Consider the following 27297-nt stretch of genomic DNA (forward strand, 5'->3'; position numbering starts at 1 on the left):
GTTTTTACTGTATTCAGGGAGCATTGGGCAGCAGTCGTAATATCCTTATTTTGATAGCGGGCACGAATCATCATGATACAAGTTATTCTCTTCCATGATTCAGGTGGGTTCCAGCTATCCATCCTTTCTGACATCTTGTATATGAATGAAGAAGGGTCCAAACTTTTAAATGAAGAGAAGTGTGTGTTAATACATGTAACTTACGGAAAAATATAATTAATTATAAATATGTCAAATTTATCCCGAACACCCTGTATAAATACACAAAAACATGCAGCGTGCCCATTAAGTAATGTGATTGATTTTTTACAGGACAGCCCTTTGAATAAAAGTAACAAACATGTTTATAGTTTTGACTGCTAGAGTGTGTTGTAATCACAGGTGCACTTTTCGAGTTGGGTGATGCAGCAGTTTTCGTGTGGCAACTGTTGAAGTAAGAGTGTCTGAGTAGAGCATGCCAGAAGTCGCATCATGGAGCAAAGAGCTGTGATAAAATTTTATTGTAAATTAGGAAAATCTGCTACTGATATGTACCAAGACCTAAAAAAGGTTTATGGTGATGACTGTCTGAGCCATGTACAGACATGGCTCAAACAAAATTGCTGCTAGTTAAAGAGTTGGAGGTTGACAATGCCAGGTGTTTTCCACTGGTTTTCAATGTTTAAAGAGGGCAGGGGAATCCCTGAAGAATAAACCACACTGTGGACAGCCAGTTTCTGCATAGATAAATGAAAATGTGGTGAAAGCTAGGGAAATTGTTGCCCATGACAGGTGAATATCCACTAGCTACTCACTATATAGTTTGGTGTTGGTAAGGAAATGGCCCACAGACTGAAGAAGGTTCCTGTTCAAGACTTCCACCATGCCTTCGAACACTTGTACAACATAGTGTACTCCACAACAAACACTGCGTGGAGTTGAAGGAAGATTATTTTGAATCTGTGTAATTGACAATTCCAAACATAGTTCTTTATTTTGATATAATAACTGTTATCTCATTACTTAACGGGCACACTGTGTATATGATTTCAATAAATCCTACAGTCAGGCCTCAACTTATGAAATACATGAATTACAACAGCCATCTCATTAACATGTTCACCAAATACTGCCTCACTCCTGAAACCAGAATTTTATTGCTACTTTAAAGACATATTTAAAAAACTATTTTGCTGAGGACTTTTGCTGCTAATGAGGGAGAAAAATCCATGGACACTTATGGAAGGAATTTAATATTTTGAACTACAAAGAATGTAGATATAGCAGGAAGTGACATGATAGTAGAGTATATGAATGATGGTTGAAAGGAGCTGTTGAAAATATATGTTCATATATTTGCAGGATTCAACAAAGACAGAGTATTACCAAAGATTGAAGACAAGAAAATTGCTGCTAGTTAAAGAGTTGGAGGTTGACAATGAAGATCTAGAGCAGTAGTGGAAGCTGTGGAAGAAGAGCTCTTAAATCAAGCCTTTCCACCTATTCATCACCCTCTAAGCAAAACATCTTGTCCTAACATCCCTGCTAACCACACTCTTACAACTTATGCTGATGACCCCTTGTTCTTTTCCTTCTTGAATGTACTGAAAAAAAGTCTTCAGTGTCAATCTTATAAAACCTCTTTACTAAAAGGGGTTTTATAGGGGTTGCACTCTTCTATTAGAAAATGGCCTAAATTCGATTCTTGTCGTGACGGGAGGAATCTTTATATGGACTTTTTCAATTGAAGGTAGGTGAGTTAGCTGATCTCATACAGAGGTAGCAGGGTTTTTCCCTCCCGGAAACTCAGGTTTTTCATCCTGCATACAGATAAATCGGCCCTTCAGAACACATGCAATTTATAGACAAACAATACTAGTTGTGGTGGTGGGCAGTAGATGGCATTTGTGTGGATGATTGGTAGTAGAGGTTTGGTGTAGTGGTGGAGATGGAGAGTTGTACAGGGTGTCCTCCTGTGATGAGACTTTGGACTCCTTGGAGGTGTCATGAATGATAACAATAATAATAACTTAAATGCTTCTATCATGGTCCCTCTTTTTTGTCTATCAGCTAATTTTTGAAGCATATAGACCATCAATCTATTCTCATAGGGATCATTCCATAGACCTGCCACAATCTTTGTCACTTGTCTCTGGATCCTCACCACAATTCTTCATCCACATGGAATCTAGGAGTCCAGATCTGTGTGCAGTAATTCAGATCAAGTACCTGGCCTCATCGGTTTCCTGCAGTTCATTTCCATTAATATAGCTTGTGATCTCTTCCCAAAGTACTTCATCTTACACTTGGCCACATTAATCTAGCTGCCATTAATCTTTGCCCATGATACTAGTCTGTTTAAGTCTTCCTCCCAGATCTGTGCATCACCTTCATTTACTATTCCTTCACTGTCTATTCCTAGTTTAGCATCATCAGCAAACAACTGAATAAAGAGTCAGAAACACAGAATTGCAGAAAAAAGCAGAAGAGAGTAAGAAGAGAGAGTTTCTGTTGTTGTCTTTGAAGCAGTTTTCGGCTTCAAAGTTGAACTGCGTGATCGAACTCCCCCCCTCCCCTCTAGTCACCAAAGTAACAGCAGAAGAATAAGAAGCCAACCAACCTCCAAACTCCAAACTGTTAACAAAGTAGACAGAATGATGTAAAAAAGATATAACAGAATGATGTAGAAAAGTTGGATATAACGTATAAATTTTTTAAAAAACTCATTCTTGCTCTCCACTATCCACTTCAGAAGCAATCATAAATCTGAATAAGTCAGTAATGTTAGATGGAAATTCTTGAGATAAAAATTCTAATATCAGTATGAGGAATATTTGTGAAAGTGGATTGCCTTATCTAATAACTTATTTAGCTATTTGGCTGACTTCTATGATTCTATGATCCATACTAATTAGCTCCAAACATACTGAACCAATTTCTCATCCTCCTCCTCCAACATTCCACACATGTCTGCTCTTTAGAAAATCTTCCCCATATTGTTTTCCTAATGATTACAACCCTTGGTTCTTCAAGGAACACATAAACAAATTGCTTTCTTCTTTTGACTACTTATCCACTCATGGCATAGTCATGTCATAGAATTTGGGACCTCTCATGTGTGGGCTAATATATATGTTCAAAATCGCAGGATATGTATTTTGATCCCAAAGAAGCAAATTCATTTTCAGCTACATGTAAGGTGACTGAAACGATAATGACTACCTTTCTATTACAGAGGTTTGGAAAATTGCTATTCTCAAACTGTAGGAAAATTTTTTAACCTTTTCACAGCTAAGCTCAATCGTACCCTTGCTGAGCTCAAGTATTATCAAGTTTGCATTTTAAAAATCTCCACTGAAACAATTTTTCAACATGTTTGAATTTCATAGGCACCTGGAGACCTCTATTATGAATATAATTCAGTTAAACTCAGGTACTTCTCTGTCTACATCTGCTATCTGAAGGAAAATATTTGCATTTTTGCATATAACAGAAGTAATCTCCAAGTCAACATGTCGCTATGGTCTTCCCATGTAAAGTGAAAATAGTGGGGTGTGCATGCTGACCAGTTAGACCACTCAGTCAATAATGAAGTCGCATTGTGTAATAGAATACCATCAGAATAACAAGAGCAGTTGATAAGTTAGACATTATGAGTAGTTCTACTGAATGTTCTTGCTAGGACTTGAAATGGAACAGAAAGATCTGTTTTCACCTCCTGCACAAAACATTTCTAAATTTGCAGACATTGTATGAAATAAATACAAAGAAAAGCATTTCTGCAGATTTTCAACTGCCTCTCATAAGAGAAAATTTTCACATCTTCCATATGCCGGTCTGGTTGGCCGAGTGGTTAGTGTATCCACTCTACAGCCAAAAGGCTGCTGGTTTGAATCCTGCCATGGGCATGGATGTTTGTGATTGTCTGTTAAAATACTAGTGGTGGTGGTGGGCAGTAGATGGCATTGGTGTAGTTGTGTTTTGTTGTAGTTGGTGTGTGGAGACAGAGAGTTGTAGAGTAGGTGGCCTCCCTCAATGAGTCTTTGGACTCCCTGGAGGTGTCATGTAATAATAATAATAATATACCAAGAGCAACCACTAAAATGGGATGTGCACCACTAGGTGACCAGATATCCCCATAAGAGTTCTAATTTCTTAGATGTGGTAAGAAGTAAATACAGAGAAAAACACAATTTTTGCAGATTTTCGACTACCTCTCATAAGAGGAAATTTTCACATCTTCCATATACTAACAGCAACCACTAATATGGGATGTGCATTACTTGGTGACCAAACTCCCCTGCCCACCCACACACATCAGATTGAAAAGAAAAAACACTTCCCAACACTGGTTCTTCCTGCATTAAAAAAAACTAATAATAATAAAATAAAATAAAACAAAACTTATAATGTACTGTGATTTGTGTACAAACATCTCATTTGAAGAATGAAAAAGTGGGGGGGGGGGGAAGAAGAGAGAGAAAACAGATATCTATGTGATAAATATTGGATGTTCTGTGAATCTATCCCCTGTTTTGAAAAATATCATATAATTGCTAAATTCAAAAGTATGATGAAAAGTACGATTTTCAATAAAACATAATTTACATAATTGTCATAATTTTTGTTAATCTTGAATTGAAAAAAAAAATAGCCTCAAGTTTTCCATGTGATTCTTTAATTTAAATTATAAAAGAAAATAAGTCAACAAAACAGGTTAATGTGCATGTGCATGCACGCATGCGTGCGCGCGCGCGCGCGCACACACACACACACACACACACACAAAGTCCCAATAGTGTTTTATTCCAGTTGCTACATGATTACATAAGAATTCCAATATAACACGTTCTTCTTGTTCTTTTGTATTTCTATCTATTACTGTAAATATAAATATCTGACCGCGCGGTTAGCCTAGTGTCTTTGCGCTTCGCAACCATATGACTGGGGAAGGAGTGTCCCAGGTTCGATTCCCATTGTAGACGTGAGGAATTTGAGGATCTTCCTCAGGCAGCATAGCCAAGTTAGCCGGTCTTGGGCGCGGTCAGTATGGTTTTTTCCGCCAGTTTATCTGGCGTTTTTCATCCCGCAAACAGGCAAACCGGCCACGTGAACATACGCCTCTACAGTCAAAAATATATCCCCCTCCCAGCGGCAGACCAGGCGACGGGTCGGTTGGGAGTAGTACTAACAAGAAGTCGCATCTAAAAGTAACACGCGGACCCTGCATAGGAAGCGGGAATAACGCGTAGAAGAAGAAGAAGAAGAAGACTGTAAATATAAATTATTATTGTTTAAAATATCTATTATTGTTTCTCAACTAATATTGATGACGTTTTGCAATATATAAAATAAAATATCTGTGATTAATAAATATTTTACTGTTGCATATGTGCATTATATAAATATGAAAGTCCAAGAGATATCTGTACAAGAAGAGTTTATTCCTTCATGAGGCATCTACAGAAAAAGAAGAGCAATACACTAGGAAAATTGTTATTATTTATTATTTTATGTTTTATATATTAATTTATAAATTTATATATAATTAAACTAAATATATTATATATTAAATATATGTTTACACAAGATCTTGGTTGAATAAGGCATCAATGATGGTAAATTATTTGCTCGAAATAGGTACCTTGTCTTTCAAGACAAGACAGGTTTCATAGAGTATGCGAAGGTTCTCTGTCATCTTGGAGAACAAGGGGTGGGACATCTGCTGGACATATCATGTAATTTTATCCCTTAGTTCATCAAGGTTTGAAGGCAGGTCATGGTGAAATACCCATTCATTCAACATACTCCAAATGAAGGCATCAAGTGATGTGAGATCAAGAGAATATAAAGGATATGGGAAGTCTGTGAACCTCGAAATGAGTTTCCCGGGGAAGAATTCTGATAAATAGGTTTCTAGAACCACGTGATGTGTAACACTCTGCTCCGTCCTGTTGGAATACCTGTGCACAAAATGGAATGTTTTTTGTATGGCACATCCTGTGCAAATCCTGGATGAACAGAACCAATACAATCTTGATGTGGGGTTCGCGATTCAAGGTCACAGTTACAACACCCTCTTCAATGAAGTGGTGACTAATTATGCTATGGACGGAAACCACACATCATGTGGTGACGTTCTTGCAGTGAGGAGGTTTCTCGTGGAGAAATTCAGTTCTTGAGAAACCAAGAAACCTATAGGCTTGTTGTTTACAAGACTGATTAGATGGAAATGTGCTTCATCCAAGAACCAGACATTATGGAGGAAGGACAAATCTTCATAGACATTGGCCAGCACTTGTGCACAGTATTCTCACCATGCAGCGTATTGTTGTTAAACATTAACCCACTTGAATGACTTACAAAAAGGCACCTAGCTCCTTAAGGATTCTCTGAAGTGATGACCTCAGTATCCCAAGTTTCACCACTGTTTGGCATTGACTATGTTTTGGAGGTTGTAGCACTTGCTCCAGCACAAGCCTATGATTCTCATTTGTGTTAACAGGCTTGCTGGCCCCAAATGCCCTTTGCATTGCAGCAGAACATTCCCTGTACATTGGAACCTCTCAATTAAGGCAATGATGACACTAATGCTTGGGGCATGCTTACAGAAATGACAAACAAACTGCTCTCAAACATGTTGTAGGCTTGGACCATTCTTTACCAAGTCTGTAGGAATGAAAATAATGCTCAACAATAAATGTCTTTTCTTCTAATGTCAACACCATTGCTACTGCTAAATGTAATGGCATAGACTCTACATGTGCTCTTCTATTAATGCACATGTGGTCGAATGGCATATTTCATGGTGCGTGTACTAAAGGGCACATCAAGTTCAGTACTGTTTTTTTTTTTTTTTTGTGCCATATGTATTTACGACTGGGTAATGCACATGCAAGAATCTCAAGAATTACAGACACATTAAATTAATATTTACATTTGGCTGAGATTAAAGAAGTTAGCAATAATCCTGTTCTTAATCAGTTATGAGTTTCTAAAAGGAATTTAGCTCTACATGGAAGCTGATCTTTACAATACATTAAAACCAACTTTTTAGATGTAGTTATCAATATATCAAAAAATTCCTATATTAGAGTCTTTGAAAAAAATAATATCAATCTTAATCGCATATATTGGCTTTGTTGGAATGCTCAAAGAAAAATATGTCAAACCTTCCCACAAGTTTGCCATTTCTCCTATTCCTTTTTAGGCTTTCTACATAATACAGAAAGGAATATTGGTAATTTTTCTAATGTTGATAAAGTTATTTCAGATGTCAAGCCTCGTGAACTGAATTTTTCACCTCTAGAACTAAAAACAATCAGGCTGATAAAACATGACAGCAAAACTAATCAGAAAACCTGACAAAGGCAATGTCACTGTTATTTTGGACTCTAAAGTCTATGATTGTGAAATGAGTTGGCTTCTTTGCTATTGAAATAATTATACCAATAATAAAAAATGATTAATTATTATTATTTTCTAGGGCATGTCCAGGAAGTCAAAGAGGTCTGTACTAACCATCATTCACACAATACCAATCACACTTCTTGAACCCATCAATCAATAAAGCATTCACAACTCTTGCTAACCATACTCTGGTAATCCATTCTACACATTCACCAACCTCCGAACAAAAAACATAGTCCTCACACTCTTGCTAACCACACTCATGCATATAATTTCAAGAGGTGACTATGAATTCTCTCATTTGCTGCTACGTATTGAAAAATATTCTGCACCAATCCTATATAAACCCTCTTAATAACTTATATCTTTCTATCACATCCCCACTTCTCTTCTTCTGCCTATCAACTAGTTTTTGTAAACCACAGAACTTCAATCTTTCCTGATAGAGAGCATTCCACAAATTATAACAATCTCATTCATATGTTTTTAGATCCTCCTCACCATCTTCCCAATGACACCAGGTGACCAAATCCATGTGCAGTATTTCAAATATGGCCTTATTAAGAATTAATAAAGTGGAATAATAACTACCCTATCCATACTTGTCTGTGTCTTCTTCAGCATCCAGGTAATCTGATGAGCACTTTTGGTCACCTATGAACTATGTCTTCTAAACTTTAACTCCTTATTGTTAGAAGTTTTTTCATAGCAGCACATATCCTTATGGACATGTGTAATGCATAGCATTATACATGTGACCTTTCCCATAATGCATAGCATTATACATGTCCATAAGGATATGTGCTTTGCATTATGGGATACTAAGGCAAGTGATGTGGTCATACCACCTTTACCACAAGTTGCCCCAGTCCTGAAAATATTTCAGATGCAAACTTTGTTTGCTTACACTTGGATAAAGGATTAAACCAAGTATATAATTTCTTGGTATCTTTAATTTATATTTTATCTCCTTATCTGCAATCATATCCAAATCCCTGGCCTTGTCAATTTCCTTTAGCTTAGCTCCATCAATGTAGTTGCAGCTTGCAATTTCTTCTTCATAAAGTGCATTATCTCACATTTTGCCACTTTAAACTGATAGTTGATATCCTTCGCCATACTGCCACTTATTTAATCATTTTCATTAACTATTGCTTGTCCCAGTTTTGCATCACCAGCAAACAATTGGATTTTTCCTCTTAAACTATTTCCTATATCACTGATGTATAAATTAAACAGAAGTGGTCCAAGTACAGAGCCCTGTTGAATACTGTAACCCACCTTCTTCTGTATTTAATTCTGTCATATGCTACTCTTTGATGTCTGATCATCAGCCACTCTCTCTCTCTCTTATCCATATCACCAGTTCTTATTTGCTGTAATTTATGTGATATCCTATCAAAAGCCTAAGCAAAATCCAGCAATATTGCTATGCAGGCATTTCCTTTATTCAACTCAGTTATCATTTTATTAAAAAAAAGTGAGCAAATTAGTAAGGCAAAACCTACCCTTCACAAAACCATGATGCAGCCTCCCACCATATTCCTGTCAATTCATTCATGAATTCTACCTTTTACCAACTTCTCCAATATCTTAACTTTTTGAGACACTCATTGGTGTGTATAATTTGTTGCATCTGTCTTAGAGTCTCCTTTATGCAACAGAAATATACTTTCTTCTTTCCACTGCCCCACAGCATTCCCAGAGTTGAGAATTAAATTAAACAGCTTGGTCAGTGGAGCTGCTAATTCCCTTACACATTCGTATAATGCATGAGCTTATATCACATCTAATCTCCTTGCTGATTTACATTAAAGTTCTGCAATATTCCAAGTATCTTCAATATCTCCACCCAGATGGTACACACTTGTAAAATGATCACTCAATAACTCAGCCATTCTTTTTGTTACCTCTCTACCTTCAGCAGTGGTTAAAGTTATCCTTCCACAGTTGATTTGTTTAGTCATCATTTAGCACTCACTGGAATTTTCTTTAGCCTGCTCAACTACCCTCCTTTCATAATCAGTTTAGTCTTCTTTACCATATTGGTCATTCTTCTGGCTTGTGCCTTGTAATGTTCATGAGACTGTTGACTGCCTTTCTCTTTATATACTGTACAAAATGTTTTCTTATTCAGAAACTGCTACTTAATGATGCTATTCATCAACCTAATTACAACCTGTATAATAAAATTAGTTTAATCCTTTATCCAAGTGTGAGCAAACAAAGTTTGCGCTTGAAAGTATCTTCGGGACTGGGGTAAGGTGATACAACACCAGGGCAACTTGTTGCAAAAGTGGAGCAAGCTACCAACACTCCTATCTCAGTATCTCCTATAATGCAAAACACATCTCCTTGCAGATATGTCTAATGTTATGCATTAAGGGAAGGGCCACTACCCAGACTAGTTTCGACCTTTATTGAGGTCTCTTCAGTGAGAGCCAGGTCCAAGTGGAGATACCAGGCAGAAGCATTAGCAGGTCATCTCTACCTATAGGAGTTGCCAAATGGTGTGCCACCCTTTTTTTTTATAAATTACTCTGGATTTAGAGAAAGATGTTTAAAGTTTATTTTTCACTTGGTTATAGTATAATAAAATTAGTTTAATCCTTTAACCAAGTGTGAGCAAACAAAGTTTGCGCCTGAAAGTATCTTCAGGACTGGGGTAAGGTGGTACAACACCAGGGAAACTCGTGAAGAGACCTCAATAAAGGTCGAAACTAGTCTGGGTAGTGGCCCTTCCCTTAATGCATAACATTAGACATATCTGCAAGGAGATGTGTTTTGCATTATAGGGGATACTGAGTTAGGAGTGTTGGTAACTTGCTCCACCTTTGCAACGAGTTGTCCTGGTGTTGTACCACCTTATCCCACTCCAGATACTTTCAGGTGCAAACTTTGTTTGCTCACACTTGGATAAAGGATTAAACTAATTTTATTATACTATAACCAAGTGAAAAATAAACTTTCAACAGATTGATCCTTCTAACTCTAGGTATACAGTCCAATAATGCTTTCTTCAAATGCATCTTGACCATTCCCATGCACTGCTAACATTTTTATCTTGCAGATTCTTATGTTATGAAACTGCACCAAGCAGGATCTTCAGTTCACAATAATTACCTGTTTTGTAATTCTACATATATCCCTACATAACTGAAAATTCCACATGATATGACTGGTAATTTTCCAGGTCAAGACTGCATGAATACTGTATCCAATCAGAGAAAAAGTCACTAATTTGGTTATTGCCAAATCCTCTGATACTATCACCAGATCCAGCACTCATTCATCTCTAGTCCCTTCACTACATGCTGTCTGAAGTAATTATCTCTTAGCAGATGTACACACAATGGGCAAAACATTAGAGATACCTACCTAATAGTGTGTCCGTCCTCCTCCTCCTCTGGTGCAAATAACAGCCTGTACTCTCTGAGGCATTGATTCCACCAGATGCCAGATGCTTGTTGCAACATTGTTCTTAGATGTTGGTCTCAGATACATGGATGTGATATCTCAGTCTATGGCATCCCAGAGAATGAGATTCAATTAGATTTAAATATAGGGACCTTGGGGGTCCACTGGATGGTTCCAAACTCAAATGAGTGTTTCTCGAGGCATGCCTGGGTAGTTGCGGCCCAGTGGAGCAATGCGTTGTCCTGCTGAAACCATTGGCTGCAGGATGCACAAAGACCATGAAAATGTGCAGGTGATCAGCCAGCACATTCTGGTAGCTCGCAGCATTTAAGGGCCTTTCCAGACATACTAAAGAACCTAAGGTGTCACACAAGAAGACTCCCCAAACCATCACTGAGCCACCACATCCTTGAACAGAGCTGACCTAGTATGACGAGTCATGACTTCATATTGTTGACACCATACCAGCATCCTCCCATCAGTTTGGTACGACCAATAATGGGATTCATCAGACCACATGACTCTGGTCCACTCTGCAGAGCACACAAGGCAAGGCACAATGCCTGATGGCAAGCTGTCAGCAGTGGTGCATGATCAGAGCGTCGGTCCTATAGCTCATGGTATGCAGGGTACACAGTACCATTCACTTGCTGACAATGCTTGGACCACTGACATTGAAACTGGATATGATTTGTGCTGCCAATGCCCTGCAGTTGGTCTGTATGAGCATGGACAGTACATCAACCCTGGTCATCAATGGTGTGTGGTTGGCCACCACTTGCTTGCTGGGTGCCGGTACATCCATTGATGGTATGCTCATGGTACACCCTTGATACGGTTGTCCTCAAGAACCCTAGGGTTCTTACCACTTGGGAGATAGAATGACCCATCTGTCTTGCACTGATAATACATCCATGATCAAAGTCACTAAGATCACTACATTTATCCATGTTCATCAATTGTGATATATTGTTGGGAAGCCCTGATGGCTGCCTATTTACCATCTGCATTCAATTTGGGTACATTTCACTCTGTATGGGGGATGCCAGTGTCAACTTCTCATCATCTCCTATCTCTAATGTTTTGTTCATTGAGTGTATAAATTCCACTGCCCTCTCTCCCTAAGACCATTCCTTCTTCGGACTGTGTCCCATAGTTGAGGTTCCACATAATAACCACTCACAAAATGCACATTGTGCTAATTAGCTGATGTATGCTAGCTGCATTTTTCATTGCATCCTCTGTCCTATAGCAGAAACTAACTACATGATACCTTCATGAATTTTTAGAACTCAACTGAAGGTGGCCACTCCATGCTATATGATCTTTGTCTATGCTATATGAACAGCCATTCACTACATAATCCACTGCTGCAATACATATCCCATACAGTATTTTTGTCTGCTAATAGTGTGTGTGTGTGTGTGTGTGTGTGTGTGTGTGTGTGTGTGTGTGTGTGTGTGTGTGTGTGTGTGTGTGTGTGTGTGCTCACTGTCCATTTTCTTTCAGGGAATGAAAAAAATCCTGCTACCTCTGCAGGAGATGGACTAATTCACTTTCAAATGAAAAAGATATATAAAGATTCCTCCTATCACAATCAAACCCAGATCTTTTCTAATTAAAAGATACATGTCCCATCATTCTTTTAGCTATGGAAGTACGTAATATTAATGTTAGATATTAACATTATTATTACATAACACCTCCAGGGAGTCCAAGGGCTCGTTGAGGGAGGGCACCTACTCTATAACTCTTTGTCTCCATACTCAATCTGCCAACTACAACAAACCACAACTACCATCATCTTCTACACCGATGCCATCTACCACCAATCATCACCACTATTATTTTCACAGACAATCACAAACATCCATGCCCATGGCAGGATTTGAACTTGCAGCCTTTTGGCTGGAGAGCAGATATGCTGACCACTCGGCCAACCAGACCGGCATTTGTTCTAATACGATATTAGAACAAATACTATTAAGTAAGTAACTATATATTTTATAGTTACTTACTTTAGTAACTATAGATGGTTATTATTCTTGGAAAGAATATATACCTTGTAGTAACTACCTGGATTATCATGCTAAAATGCTGAATGAGTTAATATAGATAGTTCTATTTATTTGCACCACGTGTATCAAACTTCAGTGGGGCCTAGTCAATCCAATGTGGGGGAGTGGGGAATCCTCCATTTATATCTCAAGTTGGTGAATTTGAGGAGACTCATATTAGAGAGTTATTATTATGGAGGCAATTTTTTTTTCATTTATCTCACACACACACATTAATGAGAGGTACCTATATCATATCAGTACCATATGTAAAGTGACTATATTACAATAATAACTTTAATATAACACAAACTAAGATTACCCAATATTTATCTAATATTAAGGTCATTATCTGGAATACACACACACTGTATGCTAATGCCAAGAGTATTTGGACAAGAAGGAAGAATTTTTGGCCTTGGCTGGCTCTTCCAGACCATAGGTTATTAGCATTAGTGTAACATGGCTGACAGAAGATGATATAGCTAGTGGGATTGAATGTGAGGGGAGTATAGTGTGTTCAGGAGGGGCAAAGAGAATAAAATGGGGGGGAGAGGAGTGTTATTGACGACAGCTGATGAACTGCAGCCAAGGATAATAGAAGTTGAACTGCAGGATAGAGAAAAGAGTGCATTTGAGGCTATTTGGTGTGAGATTGAGGCTAGCAGAAACAAAATATACAATTGGGTGCTGCTATAGACCAGGTGATGGAATAGATGGTGGAGATAGTATGCATAAGCAAATAGAAGCAATGAGTGGAAGGAGGGTAATTATTATGGGGATTTCAACTATGGTAACATTGATTGGAAGGAGGAGAGGACACATGGGAGGAAGGAATTAGATTTTATGTAGTTATTAAGGGATAACTATCTGTGACAGCACATAATGGAAAATACTAGGGGTCAGAGAGTGCTTGACCTAGTAATTGCATCTGAGAATTTGGCTGTAACGAATATGACCATGTTGCCACCAATTGGTGAGAGTGATCATAAGGTCTTGACCTGGGAGGTGGCTAAAGGTGTGGAATTTTCAATTAAGACAGGGTACATGTGAAATTACTGGGCTGGTAAGTATGACAAGCTTAGGAATTTGCTTGGTTCAGTGCCATGGCATGTAAAACTGCACGGGCTGAATGTTGATAGTGCATGGGAGGTGGTTAAGGAGTGTTTGCAGGAGGCAATGGCTGACTGTATACCTAAAGTCCAAATAGTAAATCAAGTAGGGGTTAAATGGATGAATAACACCATTAATCTTGAGCTGCAAAAAATAGAAACAACTGTGGTGGGAATTTAGAGAGAAAGGTGACCTGCAGACACATGAACAGTCTAAAGCGTAGGCCAGAAGGGTAACAAGTGTGGTAAGAAAAGTAAAAGTGGATTATGAAAGAAAATTAGCAATGCAGGCTAAAGAATATCCCAAACAGTTTTTTCGATATGTTGCAAGTAAAAGAAAAAATCTATATGGTAGAATGATTTTAAAGAATGCCAATGGGGAAGATAACCAAATCAATTGATATAGTGTAATTACTGAGCAAGCACTTTGCAAGAGTATATCATCCAGGTGGTGACATTGCAGGAATGAAGGAACCAACAGCTTATACGGGAATGGTGGTGAATGAAGTGGAGGTGAATAGTCTATTACAAAACATCAATGTCAATACATCTGTGGGATTGGATGGTATACCAGCTCATGTCATACATGAAGTGGCTAAAGAATTGTCAGTGCCCCTGACCATTTTGTTTAATTTGAGTCTCGGATCTGGGTTAGTCCCGAGGGGGAGGAAAGAGGGGAAAATAGTTCCACTGCATAAAGGAGTTTCCAAGACTGTTGTTGTGAATTACAGACCGATCAACATATCAGGAATCATTGTCAAGGTCTTGAAGAAAATAGTCAAGACTACAGGAATAGATAGATGAAAATGGGATACTGTATGGGGGACAGCATGGTTTTGTGAAGGGTAGATCATGCCTCAGTAACTTGCTCATGTTTTATAACACAGTGACGGCTGAACTGGATAAGGGTAATGGGTTTACAGTGATCCTACTGGACCTTGCTAAGGCCTTTGACAGGATATCACATGTAATTCTAATCAGTAAACTGCAGCATATGGGGATGGATAGGAGGGTGGTTGATGGAGAGCTATCAGAGAATGGTTTATTCAGGACTAGAGTCCAAAAGACGGCCTGTGACTAGTGATGTGCCGTTCTTGGATCACTGCTGTTTAATTTGTTCATTAATGATATAGAAAAGGATCTGAGAGGAACGGTTCATTTGTTCGCTGATGATGCTGAGTTGGGTAGAGCAATAGTGAATGCAGAAGATATCAAAATTTTTCAGGATGATTTGGATAGATTGGTGGTCTGGGCTAAGGAGAATGGATGTCAATTTAATGTGGCAAAATGTAAGGTTATGCATTTTGGGGTGAAAAGATTAGCAGCAGTATACCACCTGGCCTCGTCAATCTCCTAGAACTGCATTCCAGGAGATTGACGAGGCCAGGGATTTGGGAGTGTTGGTGGATAGGGAGTTGAAGTTTAGGTGGCACATCGTAAAAGTGGCTAAGTCAGTTTATCAAATCACTTGGTTGTTGAAAAATACTTTGACGAGCAGAGACAAACAGGTTATTGTTCCTCTGTATCGAGCCTTGATAAGATCCAACCTAGACTACTGTGCCCAAATTTGGGCACCAGGGTTTCTTCTTGGTGGAGAGGATTCAGAGACGAGTGACCAAGATGATAGCAGGTCTATGGAATGAACCTTATGAGAACAGGTTGAAGATGTGGGTTGCAGAAATTGGTTAATAGACGGAAAAGGGGTGATATGATTGAGACATTCAAATTACTGAAGGGTTTCTATAAGATTAATTCAGAAGATATTTTTTGAGAATAGGACTGGTGGGAGGACTAGGGGTCGTCCATGGAAGCTAGGCAAGAGTGTGGTTAACAAGGGTGTTAGAGCTAGGTTTTTTACTTGGAGAGTGGCAAATGAGTGGAATAAGCTGCCAGAGTCTGTTGTGGGTGTCATGACTGTAAATGAGTTCAAGGCGAAGTATGATAGATACTGTGTGAATGTTGAATAGTTGTTCTTGACATGATGTTAGGGCCTCCCTCGATGAGTCTAAGGATTCCTTGGAGTTGCCCGTACTACTACTGCTGCTAATAATAATAATATACATATATATACATATATATACATCTTATTATTATTATTATTATTCCTTCCGTCCTCTTTTACCTTGTGGTGTCGAGGATTTTTTTTTCATTTAACTGCTACAGTATCAAGGATAAGGCGGTTAGACCTATACCTCTCGATGTGTCCTATGTCTGTAGATCTGTGTGTTCACAGGCTGGTTTGCCTTCTGGGGATGAAAAACCTGAGTTTCCACACAAAAAAAAAATCCTACCTCCATATGAGACAGGCTAACTCACCTATTGTCGAAAGAGACCAGTTAAAAGTTTCTCACGTCACTGACAGGAATTGAACCCAGGTCTTTTTGACAAAGGGCTTTGTCTATACTGACTGAGCTAGAGGCTCACATACATTATATATATATATATATATATATATATATATATATTTACCATCTGCATATATGTAAACTTTGCCAGTTGATGAATATTTGATTAAAGTTTATAAGGCAGAATACTGGAGTAAGTTGATAACATTTATTTACTTGGTGGCAAGATGTTTCATCCTAATTGCACAGGATTTTTCAGGTGATAATAAACAAACTAGTAGACAAAACAGTAAGGACTAACAAACTAGCAAAAATACTTAAGGAATATAAAATCTAAGTAGTATTTACTCCCTTTATCAAGATGAGACCACTAGTAAGATCTACAAAACCTTGACATAACCCACTTCAATATTCGGGTGTTTATTGGATATGGTGCGATTGCCAGTCATCTTACTATGGACAGACAGAAAAATCAATTGAACAAAGCATTAAAGAACATGCTCAAGATATTGAATACAACAGAAATGAAGCTTCGGCTTTGTCATCACACTTGCTCTCTTCAGCTGACCCACAAGATACTTTGCAAATGACACATCAAGTTTTACTGGATAAATCAGAACTATTACACCATTGCTATGAAAGAAAAATATGGAATCTTTGGAAATAGCATTAGATCCTAAACATTTAAATATTAACCGAAGTACTAACTTGTCTGAATAGATCCTAGCCTTCATTAGGCAAGAATGTTCATGTGAATACATAAACACACAAAACGTTCAGAACAATTAGAAATAATTTTTAAAAAATAACATCAATCTCTTTTATATAACTGCATATGTCACCTTTGATAGTCCTTAATGTTTAGTCTACAAGTTTGTTATTAATTCTTAAGAATTACAGGAAAACCCCCACTTAATGTGAATTCGATATACGTGATAATCAGTTAGCGCGATTGAGTGAAATGTTACCATTTCTTGTTTTAAAAGCAACTGATTAATCAGTTAATGCAATTTTTTTACATTACACAAAATTTTTGGTCACCAATCTGCAGCGAGTGAGCAGAAAAGTTGGAAGTCATTAAGAGACATGAAAGTAGCACTAGTAATAGAATGATTGTGCGAGATCTGGGATACAGTGAGTTTACGGTTTGGACTATATTAAATAAGAGCAAAGAATACAAAGAACAAGGAAAAGTTGCTACTGCTTCTTTAAGCATGCAGATCACCTGAAATAGAAGCCATTTACTAATCAAGATGGAGCGTCTTCTATCACTCTGGATTGAGGATTATAACCAAAAAAGAATACCTCTTAGTACAAGGAATATTCAGGCAAAAGTTCTTTATTTTTACCTCATTGAAAGAGACCAAATTTCAAGAGGAATATGAAAGCTTTACTGCGAGTTTAGGAAGGTTTGATTGTTTTAAAAATCGAACTAGATTGCATAACGTAAGAATAACTGGGGAATCTATTAGTGCGGATAAAGATTCCACAGCCAAGTTTCCTGAAGAATTGCAAAGGATAATTCAGAAGGGTGATAATGACAATCGCAAATATTCAACATTGATGAAATTGGTCTCTTTTGGAAGAGCATGCCAACAAAAACTTTCCTAGCTAAAACTGAAGCATCTCATTCAGAATACAAAGTATCTACGTCTTATGCTCTTAATAGGAAACAATGCAGAAGGTAACTTCAAACTCAAGCCTATGTTAGTTTATTGTGGTAAAATCCAAGATCTAATATTTCGAAGAAATAATCACAATTGGAAAAGAACTTGGATAATAAAGATGTGAGAAACTTGCTAGATTCCCATTCAGAACAGTTAAGTGAGCATGATCTCCTTCAACTAGAAGAACAGCATGCATATGAAGAAGAAGAAGGAGATAAACGTGTGAACAAGAAGATAATGTTATGACTAAGAAGCTAACTGCAAAAGAACTTGAGCTAGTTTTCAATCACATTGAGCATGCTAAGGAAATTTTATTTGATGCTGATCCTAATATGGAACAAATCTTTGAAGTCCGCCAAAATCTTGATAAAGCGTTTGCCAGCTATCGCAAATTGCAAGACAAGATGATAAAGTCAAGCATGATTCAATCATCTTTACTTAAATTTTTTGTAAAAAAAAAGTACCTCAATCAAATGTTTAGACATTAAACAAAAATTATTTATTTGATGATTTTATCCTCTAATATAGTTTATACTGTAATTTTTTTTCCAAATTTATGCTAACAGATGGATGAATTAATATTCCTATTGTTATTTGCATTCACTTAACATGATTTTGCTTATTATTATTATTATTAGTTACACCTCCAAGGAGTCCGAAGACTCATCGCAGGAGGACACCTACTATACAACACTCTGTCTCCACTACTACACCGAATTTCTATTACCAATCACCTAAATCAACACCATCTACTACCCACAACCACCACAGCTTGTATTTTTATCTGTAAATTGCGTGTTCTAAAGGGCCGATTTGTCAGTATGCAGGATGAAAAACCCAAGTTTCCAGGAGAAAAAAACTCTACTACCTCCATATGAGATCGGCTAACTCACCTTCAATTGAAAAATTCCATATAAAGATTCCTCCTATCATGACGAGAATCGAACTTAGGCCTTTTCTAATCGAAGGGTGCAATGTACCGTCATTGAGCTACGGAGCATGCATTAATTGATGGATTAATTAATTGCGTTAAACGAGGTTTGCTTATATTTGAAAATCTAAGGCCTGTGACACAGCTAAAAATATTGGCTGTGTGCTTCCAAATATTATCAGAGAGATTTCATCTCCATTCAATCTCACATCCAGAACAAGAAGTTGTACAATAAAGAAATAAGATATTAAATTATAAACTTCCCTGGCAACCTTACTTGTTTTCTATCTCCTCCCTCCACTCTCACTATTTCTTCTCAATATAAGTAAAATATAAAAAGAAAACAGCTTACCATCTACTGCAACAACCTGAGACTTGTTCCAGAAGTTTTGATATACCTTTTTAATGTTTGTGATCCTCCAAAAAGACAAATAAAAGAATGACATGTTATAATAGACTTTTATATTTCTTGTCTGCAGCACATATGAAGATAATTATCTAAACTTATGTACAGACATCATATAAACTTATTCAACTGGCTTTTACTACTAATAATAAAAGACAACATAAATAGAAGAAAATACTTTATTAACAGAATTTAGTGTTTTATCCTTGTATAAGGATATAAGAAGATATTACATTACACATAGACCACTATATACAGTATGGTGTCTACTAAGATCACACTACCACATATTACAAGCATTGTGGAAAACTTAGTTCATTTTTATTGCTTCTTTTATGCAATAAATGTGTACAATATATTGTATTTAAATATATTTGCAGTTGTTCCTGTTCAAACAAGTTACTGAACTGCATTGTTTCTGCTGATTTCTCCAAAAGTCTCTCCAGCAGATTTTAGAGATTTTATATTAATAACACATTATATATTTAGCACCTCCCCCCATATACAAAGAAGCAATGAAAACAAGATTAGGCAGCAATGACCAATGTTTATCACAATCTTCAACATGTACCCAAAAGATTGAAGATTTTATATGGAATAGTATTTCCCGCCATTTATTTATCCTTGTGAATAAGCACAAATCTGAAAACGCTCCAACTCAACATCACCAGAGTTAAAGATCGGTACTATATACATAAGAAGCCTGAACGGCAAAGAAATGCAGCTAGCTGAGGAATTAGATAAGTACCAGATCGACATAATATTGACTGAAACAAAAAAGTTAAAAACTGGTGAGATCTTTCTCAGCAATAAATACAAAATGTTATATTCAAGCAATGACAATCAAGGAAAATAAAGAGTAGCCATAGTATTCAATACTAAATAGGAGGCAAATCTTCTTGAATGGCAGGAAGTCTCAAGTAGAGTGATGTGGGAAAATATCAGAATGGGGAACTCGACAATGAGACCTATTTGTGCCTATAATCCCACAGAAGGTTCTACTAAGGTAGCAGTGGAGGAATTTTTTGAGGCTTTAGAGAAAGCAACTGACACAATGAAAAGGGAAAAGTTGGTCCTTGTTGGGGATCTAAATAGCAGAGTAGGAAATGATTGTGAGACATACAAAAATATATTGGGAAAATTTGGAGAAAAGAGCAAAGCTAATAATGATGGGAAAGACCTGTTGGATTTCTGCTCAGGACATGAACTGGTTATTACTAACACCATGTTCCAACAAAAAAATGTGCACAAATTCACATGGAGAGAAGAGGCAAGGAAAAAAAAAAGTCTCATTGACTATGTTATTGTTGATAGTGATGTTTTATCCCTGGTGCAGGACACCAGAGTGTACAGATGATTTGAAATTGGAAGTGATCACTATTTAGTCTAGAGCAGGATAAAACTGAATTTCATATTGAAAAGAATAACATGTAAGAAAGTTTTAAAGAGAATAAAAGTTGAGCAGCTCTCAGATGTGAACTGTAGACTAAAATACACAAAGATTATTGAAGAAAAAATGAAAGAGTTTGAGAACAGGAACCAAACCATGGAGATTCAGTGGCAAGCCTTTAAGAAAATCCTGACTGATTCAGCCAGAGAGGCAATGTGGTGAGGTTGTCTGCAAGGACAGAAAAATCAGAACTCCATGGTGGACACAAGAAGTTAAAGAAGCAGTGAAGGAAAAGAAAAAAGCATATCAAAAGTTCCTGGCAAATAAGTCAGCTTGTGCTCTTAGAGAATACAGAGACAAATTTAAGAAAGCTAAACACTGTGTAAAACTGGCTAAACAAAGTCATGGGAGGACTTTGGTAAGAACATAGAAAATAAATATCAAGAAGGTGGCAAAATATTCTGGAGGTTGTTGAAGAAGCTTAGAAATGGAGGAAAGAGCACTGTAAAAGGTGGTATCGTGTCACCTTTATCAGAGATGATAAAGGTGACACGAAAAAACGCGAGGAAAAAGAAATCCTTGAAGTATGGAGTAATTACTTCGAAAAATTGCTAAATGAAACAAGCAGTGATAGCACAGTGGTAAAAAACACTCAACAGGCATACAGTCAGGAATATATATCCATTATTCAAGTAGAAAAAGCCATCAATGGCTGGAAATGTGGAAAGGGAGCAGGGGTAGATGATATTCAATTAGAAAAGCTATAGTATGGTGGTATAAAAGTCTTACATTGGCTGCACTGCATAGTTCAGAAGGCCTGGACAGAGGGACGAATTCCTGATGAGTGGAGTAGAGCTCTTATAGTACCCATATATAAAAAGAGAAATAAAACTGAATGTGAGAATTACAGAGGGATTTCCCTACTGAGAGTTCCTGGTAAGATTTATGCAAGTATACTTGAGAAACGGTTGAGCGGTTGAGAAGAATTGTGGAAGAAAAGCTTGGTGAAGAACAAGCTGGATTCAGAGCAAATAGAGGCTGTCAGGATCAGATCTTCACTTTATGACAAATAGTCGAGCAATCATGGGAATATAACAAAGATCTGTATTTAAGTTTTGTTGATCTGGAAAAGGCATATGAAAAGGTGCCAAGAGAAAGCAATTCAATACACTACAGTTATATGGTGTCAATGGGGTATTATATCAAGCAATACTTAGCCTTTATTTGAGTTGTAAGTCTGCAGTTAGAATTGAAGGAAGTACAGAAAGATGGTTTAATGTTAAATCTGGTTTGAGACAAGGATGTACATTATCCCCACTGTTATTCATTATCTATATGAATCACATTATGAATGAAAGTGGTATTAAACATGATATCAAAATTGGAGATGTTGATGTTAGCTCTTTGCTTTATGAGGATGATGTTATACTTCTAAATAAATCTGCTACAAGTATGCAAGATTCCCTGACTAAATTGAATAACTGTTGTAATAGATATGGCATGAAGGTCAGCAATGAAAAGACAAAGACAATGAAAATAGGCAGAATCGTTGAAAATGTCAACTGCGTTGTGAACAGAGAACATATGGAACAAGTAAAACATTTCAGCTACTTGGGCACAATTTTTAGTGAAAATGGTAAATTAAATATGGGAATAGACAACAGAAGCTCGTATGTTAGGAAGTCTTTTGAATAAACTCATATGGAATAAGAGAGAAATTAGTCGGAACACTAAATTAGCTGTATACAAGACAGTGTTCAAACCAGTTTTAACTTATGGATCTGAGAGTCAGGTCAGAAGTAAACCACTTGGCCAAAGACTAGAGACTGCATATATGAGAGTCCTGAGAATGATTAGAGGTGTGAACAGATGGCATCAAGGGCAATATCATATTAAAAATGAGGATATAAGGAAAGAACTTGACATTGTCAGCATCCAGGAATGCGTTAGCAGAGCTAATCTCAGGTGGTATTGTCACTTAAACAGAATGAGCGAGAAAACAAGTGTTCTCTGCGAGGTTGTCAGGAAAATGACCCAGAGAAGACCAAGATATAGGTGGATTGATATGGTACAAAGTGCCTTAGATGATAGAAATATAAGATCTGATAATGTTGGAGTCTTGACAAGTAACAGACTGATTTGGAGGAAAATTGCAGATAGGAGGTTAGTAAAGATGTAAATTTTTCATGTAGTACTATCATATCCTGTACACCCCTTGAGGGTACATGGTAGGAATTTGATGATGATGAATAAGCACAAATGTTGCTTGTTTGTAAATAAAGTTTTTCACTCTGCTTGCATCATTTGTCTTTATTATGCGATGAGTATAAACTATAAATAAGTTTAGATAACACTTTTATATTTATCTTACTCAGGAATTATTCAAAGAAGGCAATACTCAGTGGGAGAGTATTAGGCGGTTAAATAAGTGGATAACATCTCTGCTCTCCAACCAATAGGCCATGGTAAGTTCGAATTCCACTACTAACATTGATGTTTGTAAATGCCTTCAGATAGAAGACGAATTTCACTGTCTAGTGCAAGACCACCACTCTGCTTATAGTAGATTTAAGTGACTCAAAAAACTTTTGTGTTTAATCTCGAGAGCATGGTACATATTATATAAAACAGTTAATAAGAAAATATAAAAAATAATAATGAAATGAAAAAAAGAACAAAAATAAAACCTTAGCCCACCCATGGTACTATATATTTACAATCTTTTCATGGGTAGGAGTCACATAAAACAATATATATATATATATATATATATATATATATATATTCATTTTTAATATTAACTGACTTAAAACCCGAGAATTATAACAAAATGAGATTTATTTGAAAACGCAACATGTTTCGTCGCGATTGACTTCATCAGGCTTTAAGAACATAGAAAGATATTAAAAGACACTGAAAATAACATTGAGACACTCTAAAGCTATACAATTATAAAGTCATAATATTCGACTGTGAATTACAGTTATTATGAACTTGAGCTATAGTCCGTGTTAAAGTTCTATTGTTGTACACTTGTGCGTGTGTGGAACCACGTGATCTCCAGTATCTGATAGTAGAGCTGAAAAAGTCAGGCAAATTATAGCTGAGATTATTGTTCATATGAAGCGGGTCTAAGGTGATTTCTTTTGACTCCACAATGCGGCATTCCACCTCATCATGGCAAAAGTGTAGGTTTGAAGTTGATGTCCAATTTATCTCATGTTGGCGGCTTTCATTGTTCGTGTTTATTGAAAACAGGACATGGCCCGACAGAGCAGTTGCTCTGGTTCTCTTATAAGCAATGTCTCTCTGGTGCTCCTCGAGATGCAGTAGGATAGATTTCTCCGTTTGCCCATAGTAAGGCTTTCCGCACTCACATGTGAACTTGTATACACCTGGGAATTGTAGAAGGTTTTGAGATTGTTTATAGTTGTTGAAACGTGATCTTATTTTTGGCAGAGTCGAGAAGTACGTTTGTATGTTAAACTTCTTTAGGATTCTACTCAGCTTTTTGGATAGTGTTCTGATATATGGCAAGACGATATGACCTTTGGAGTCGTCCTGTGTCTCTATGTTGCTATGTTGATGGTGGGATAATTGGTTGTTAATACTTTTTAAAGAGTAGCCATTGTTTTTAAAGCTCCATTTAAGATGTTGTAGTTCTTTTTTTAGTTCTTCTTCATCTGACAGTACAGATCTTGCACGATTCGCAAGATTTGATATAATACCCAACTTTTGTGCTGGATGGTGATGTGAGGACGCATGCAGATATCTGTCCGTGTGTGTTGGCTTTCTAAATATAGAGACTTTTATTGATTCAGGCGTCTTGGTGAGTTTAACATCTAGGAAACAAATGGAACTATTTTCTTCAATCTCCATTGTCAATTTTATATCCTGATGGAGGTTGTTTAAGTGATTGAGAAACCTGTGAAGATTCTCAATACCATGCTCCCATATGAGGAAAATATCATCCACATATCTAAGCCAAATTCTTGGTTTTAAACTAAAAGAGGAGATTGCCTTTTGTTCAAAATCCTCGAAAATAATGTTGGCTAATACAGGAGAGAGGGGGCTTCCCATAGCTAATCCTTTGACCTGTTTATATAGTTTACCTTTGAATTCAAAATAATCAGAGTTTACACAGTGAGATAGCAGAGAGAACATTTTATTTGAAATCTTGCTCTTTAAAATATGGAGAACGTCCTGTGTCAGAATGTTGGTAAAGAGTGCTACCACGTCAAAGCTCACCATGATGTCAGAAGATTTTAGTTTTAAGTCCTTTATTTTAGAGACAAAATCTGGACAGATATATGCAAAATCACTGATTCTGATTTGAAAAGAGTCAAAGAATGTGTAATTTTTATATATACACACACATACATATATATATATGTGTGTGTGTGTGTGTGTGTGTGTGTGTGTGTGTATATATACATACACATACACATATACATATATATATATATATATATATACACATATACATACATACATATATATATACATACACATATACATATATATATATATATATATATATATATACACACATACATACATACATATATATATACATACACATATACATATATATATATATATATATATATACACATATACATACATACATACATACATATATATATACATACACATATACATATATATATATATATATATATATACACATATACATACATACATACATATATATATATATATATATATATATATATATATAAATTACACATTCTTTGACCCTTTTCAAATCAGAGGCAGTATTTTTGCATATATCTGTCCTGATATCCCTTCAAAGAAGGTTAAATGGAAGAAAAAAACTATGCTGCAGAGAAGTCACTATAGGTCTGAGAAGATATTTTCAGAATCAATGTTGGCTATGAAGTGTTCCACTAACCTCAACAAGTATGACTACATGAATTTGCAAAAGATCTGAGAGAAAGTCATTCTAAGACTACATTTACCCTGATTTCTCTGAATCAACTTTGTTTAAACACCTTGTTAGAATATTGCTTTCTTTTCAGTTACAATCTGAACTGTTCCTACAACAGTTTAACTGAGGTATGTGTTCACAATTGTAATTTTTACTCTGAAGATGAATGTTAGAAACCCAGAAAATATTAGTAAGTTGAATAAATTTGTTCATGTGCTGTTTAGCATTAGAAAATTTGCAAGAGGGGCTGATCTTTGTGATTTCTATGCATAATTTCCTTAGCTATATCAGAAAATTGATATTTAAATTTTCATCCCTAGACTAAGATGGTTTTCTAAGAATTGTGCCAATACCTATTTATGAGAAGAACCAGATATATACTGCAACTGACTGTAATCAAAATGTCCACCTACCTATGCTAAAGCAAGCTAAGTTACTTGGCTTGATGCACGCATGCACGCACACACCCAACTGAGCTTTAACACAAAAAAGAAAGTTGGAATGTAATGGGACTACACTAGAGCTCACAATGGATGTAAGCAATCAACACATCGAAAGCTAAAATTTTTAAAAGGTCAAAAGCAGAAAACTTGTTCAAATGGCAGTCACTAGTCTATTACTAAAGTTATCAAATGTAACTTTTCTTCAGTCTTGCTTCTATCATTTCTCCAATGTGTGCCACAAAAAAAAAAGTAATCTCCTGGCTTCCAACCTTTTTTTTTTCCTTTTTAATCCTTGGATAGCTAACCTTAGTAAATGTCCCCTTACCATTATAAACTCACAACATTCAGTGTCTCCTTTGATTTGTCAGACAAAAGAGATCAGAAGAGCCTTGTCCAATCTGGATTCCAAAATGCCTTCAAGTACTGATAGCATTTTTCTATTCTGAAGGTTTGTGTTCATTTTATACTCTCCTGTTCCACTAGTATTTATCTTTCAGCTTGGAAATTTTTAACCTCTTTCTAAGAAGGGAAACATATCGTTATCATTAAATTATCATCCAACTACAGTCAATGATTTTAGAAAACATTGAAGTGTTTTCTAAAATAATGGAACACTTTCTAAAATAATGGAAAATCCATTGTTTAGCCATTATGAAAATAAAAATCTATTATGAAATAGCCTCAATGCATGACAAAGTCAAACAGTTCAACTATGTCTGCAGGGAACTCCTATGATAACAGAGCAGTCTATTTCACTGGCAGAAATCAATTCTACAAACCGATTGAAGAAATTGTTATGAAAAAAACCCCTTGTCATCTGTGCTTGCCAATTTTTATTTCGAGCATCTTGAGGAATCCCTATGCATTTCAATACAACCCCAACCTTACTTTTGGATTTGATATGTATGATGTGTTTACCATATGTCCTGACTCAGACATATCTCTGCCTACCCTTTTAGCCAAAATCAACAAGCCTTCACCTATGCATCAACTTCACCATGGAAGAAGAAAAGGATGGAAAATTAGCTTTCCTAGACATTCTCCTTTAATGTATTCCTTCTGGAATACTTGCTACACTGTTCACTGTAAATCTACCTTCACAGGCTACATACAACAAAATTCAACACATCATCCATCTCAACAAATAGGCATCTTCAAATCTTTGTTCAAAGAGCACCTGTAATCTGCT

General features: G+C 36.5%; 1 protein-coding gene across 1 annotated transcript in view; it reads right to left on the bottom strand.

Moving 5' to 3' along the window:
- The window catches only part of LOC150092928 (cholesterol transporter ABCA5-like), a 640434-nt gene that overhangs the window by 426304 nt on the left and 186833 nt on the right, over window positions 1–27297 (bottom strand). Inside the window, exon 9 of the mRNA XM_090414108.1 lies at window positions 19271–19335. Coding sequence (XP_090270234.1) covers window positions 19271–19335 — 65 coding nt within the window. The remainder of the gene's footprint in view (window positions 1–19270; window positions 19336–27297) is intronic.

The sequence above is a fragment of the Typopeltis vanoorti genome, chromosome 24 (genome assembly GCF_054136105.1).
Source record: "Typopeltis vanoorti isolate ZY-2024b chromosome 24, IOZ_Tvanoo_1.0, whole genome shotgun sequence".
Classification (NCBI taxonomy): Eukaryota; Metazoa; Arthropoda; class Arachnida; order Uropygi; family Thelyphonidae; genus Typopeltis; species Typopeltis vanoorti.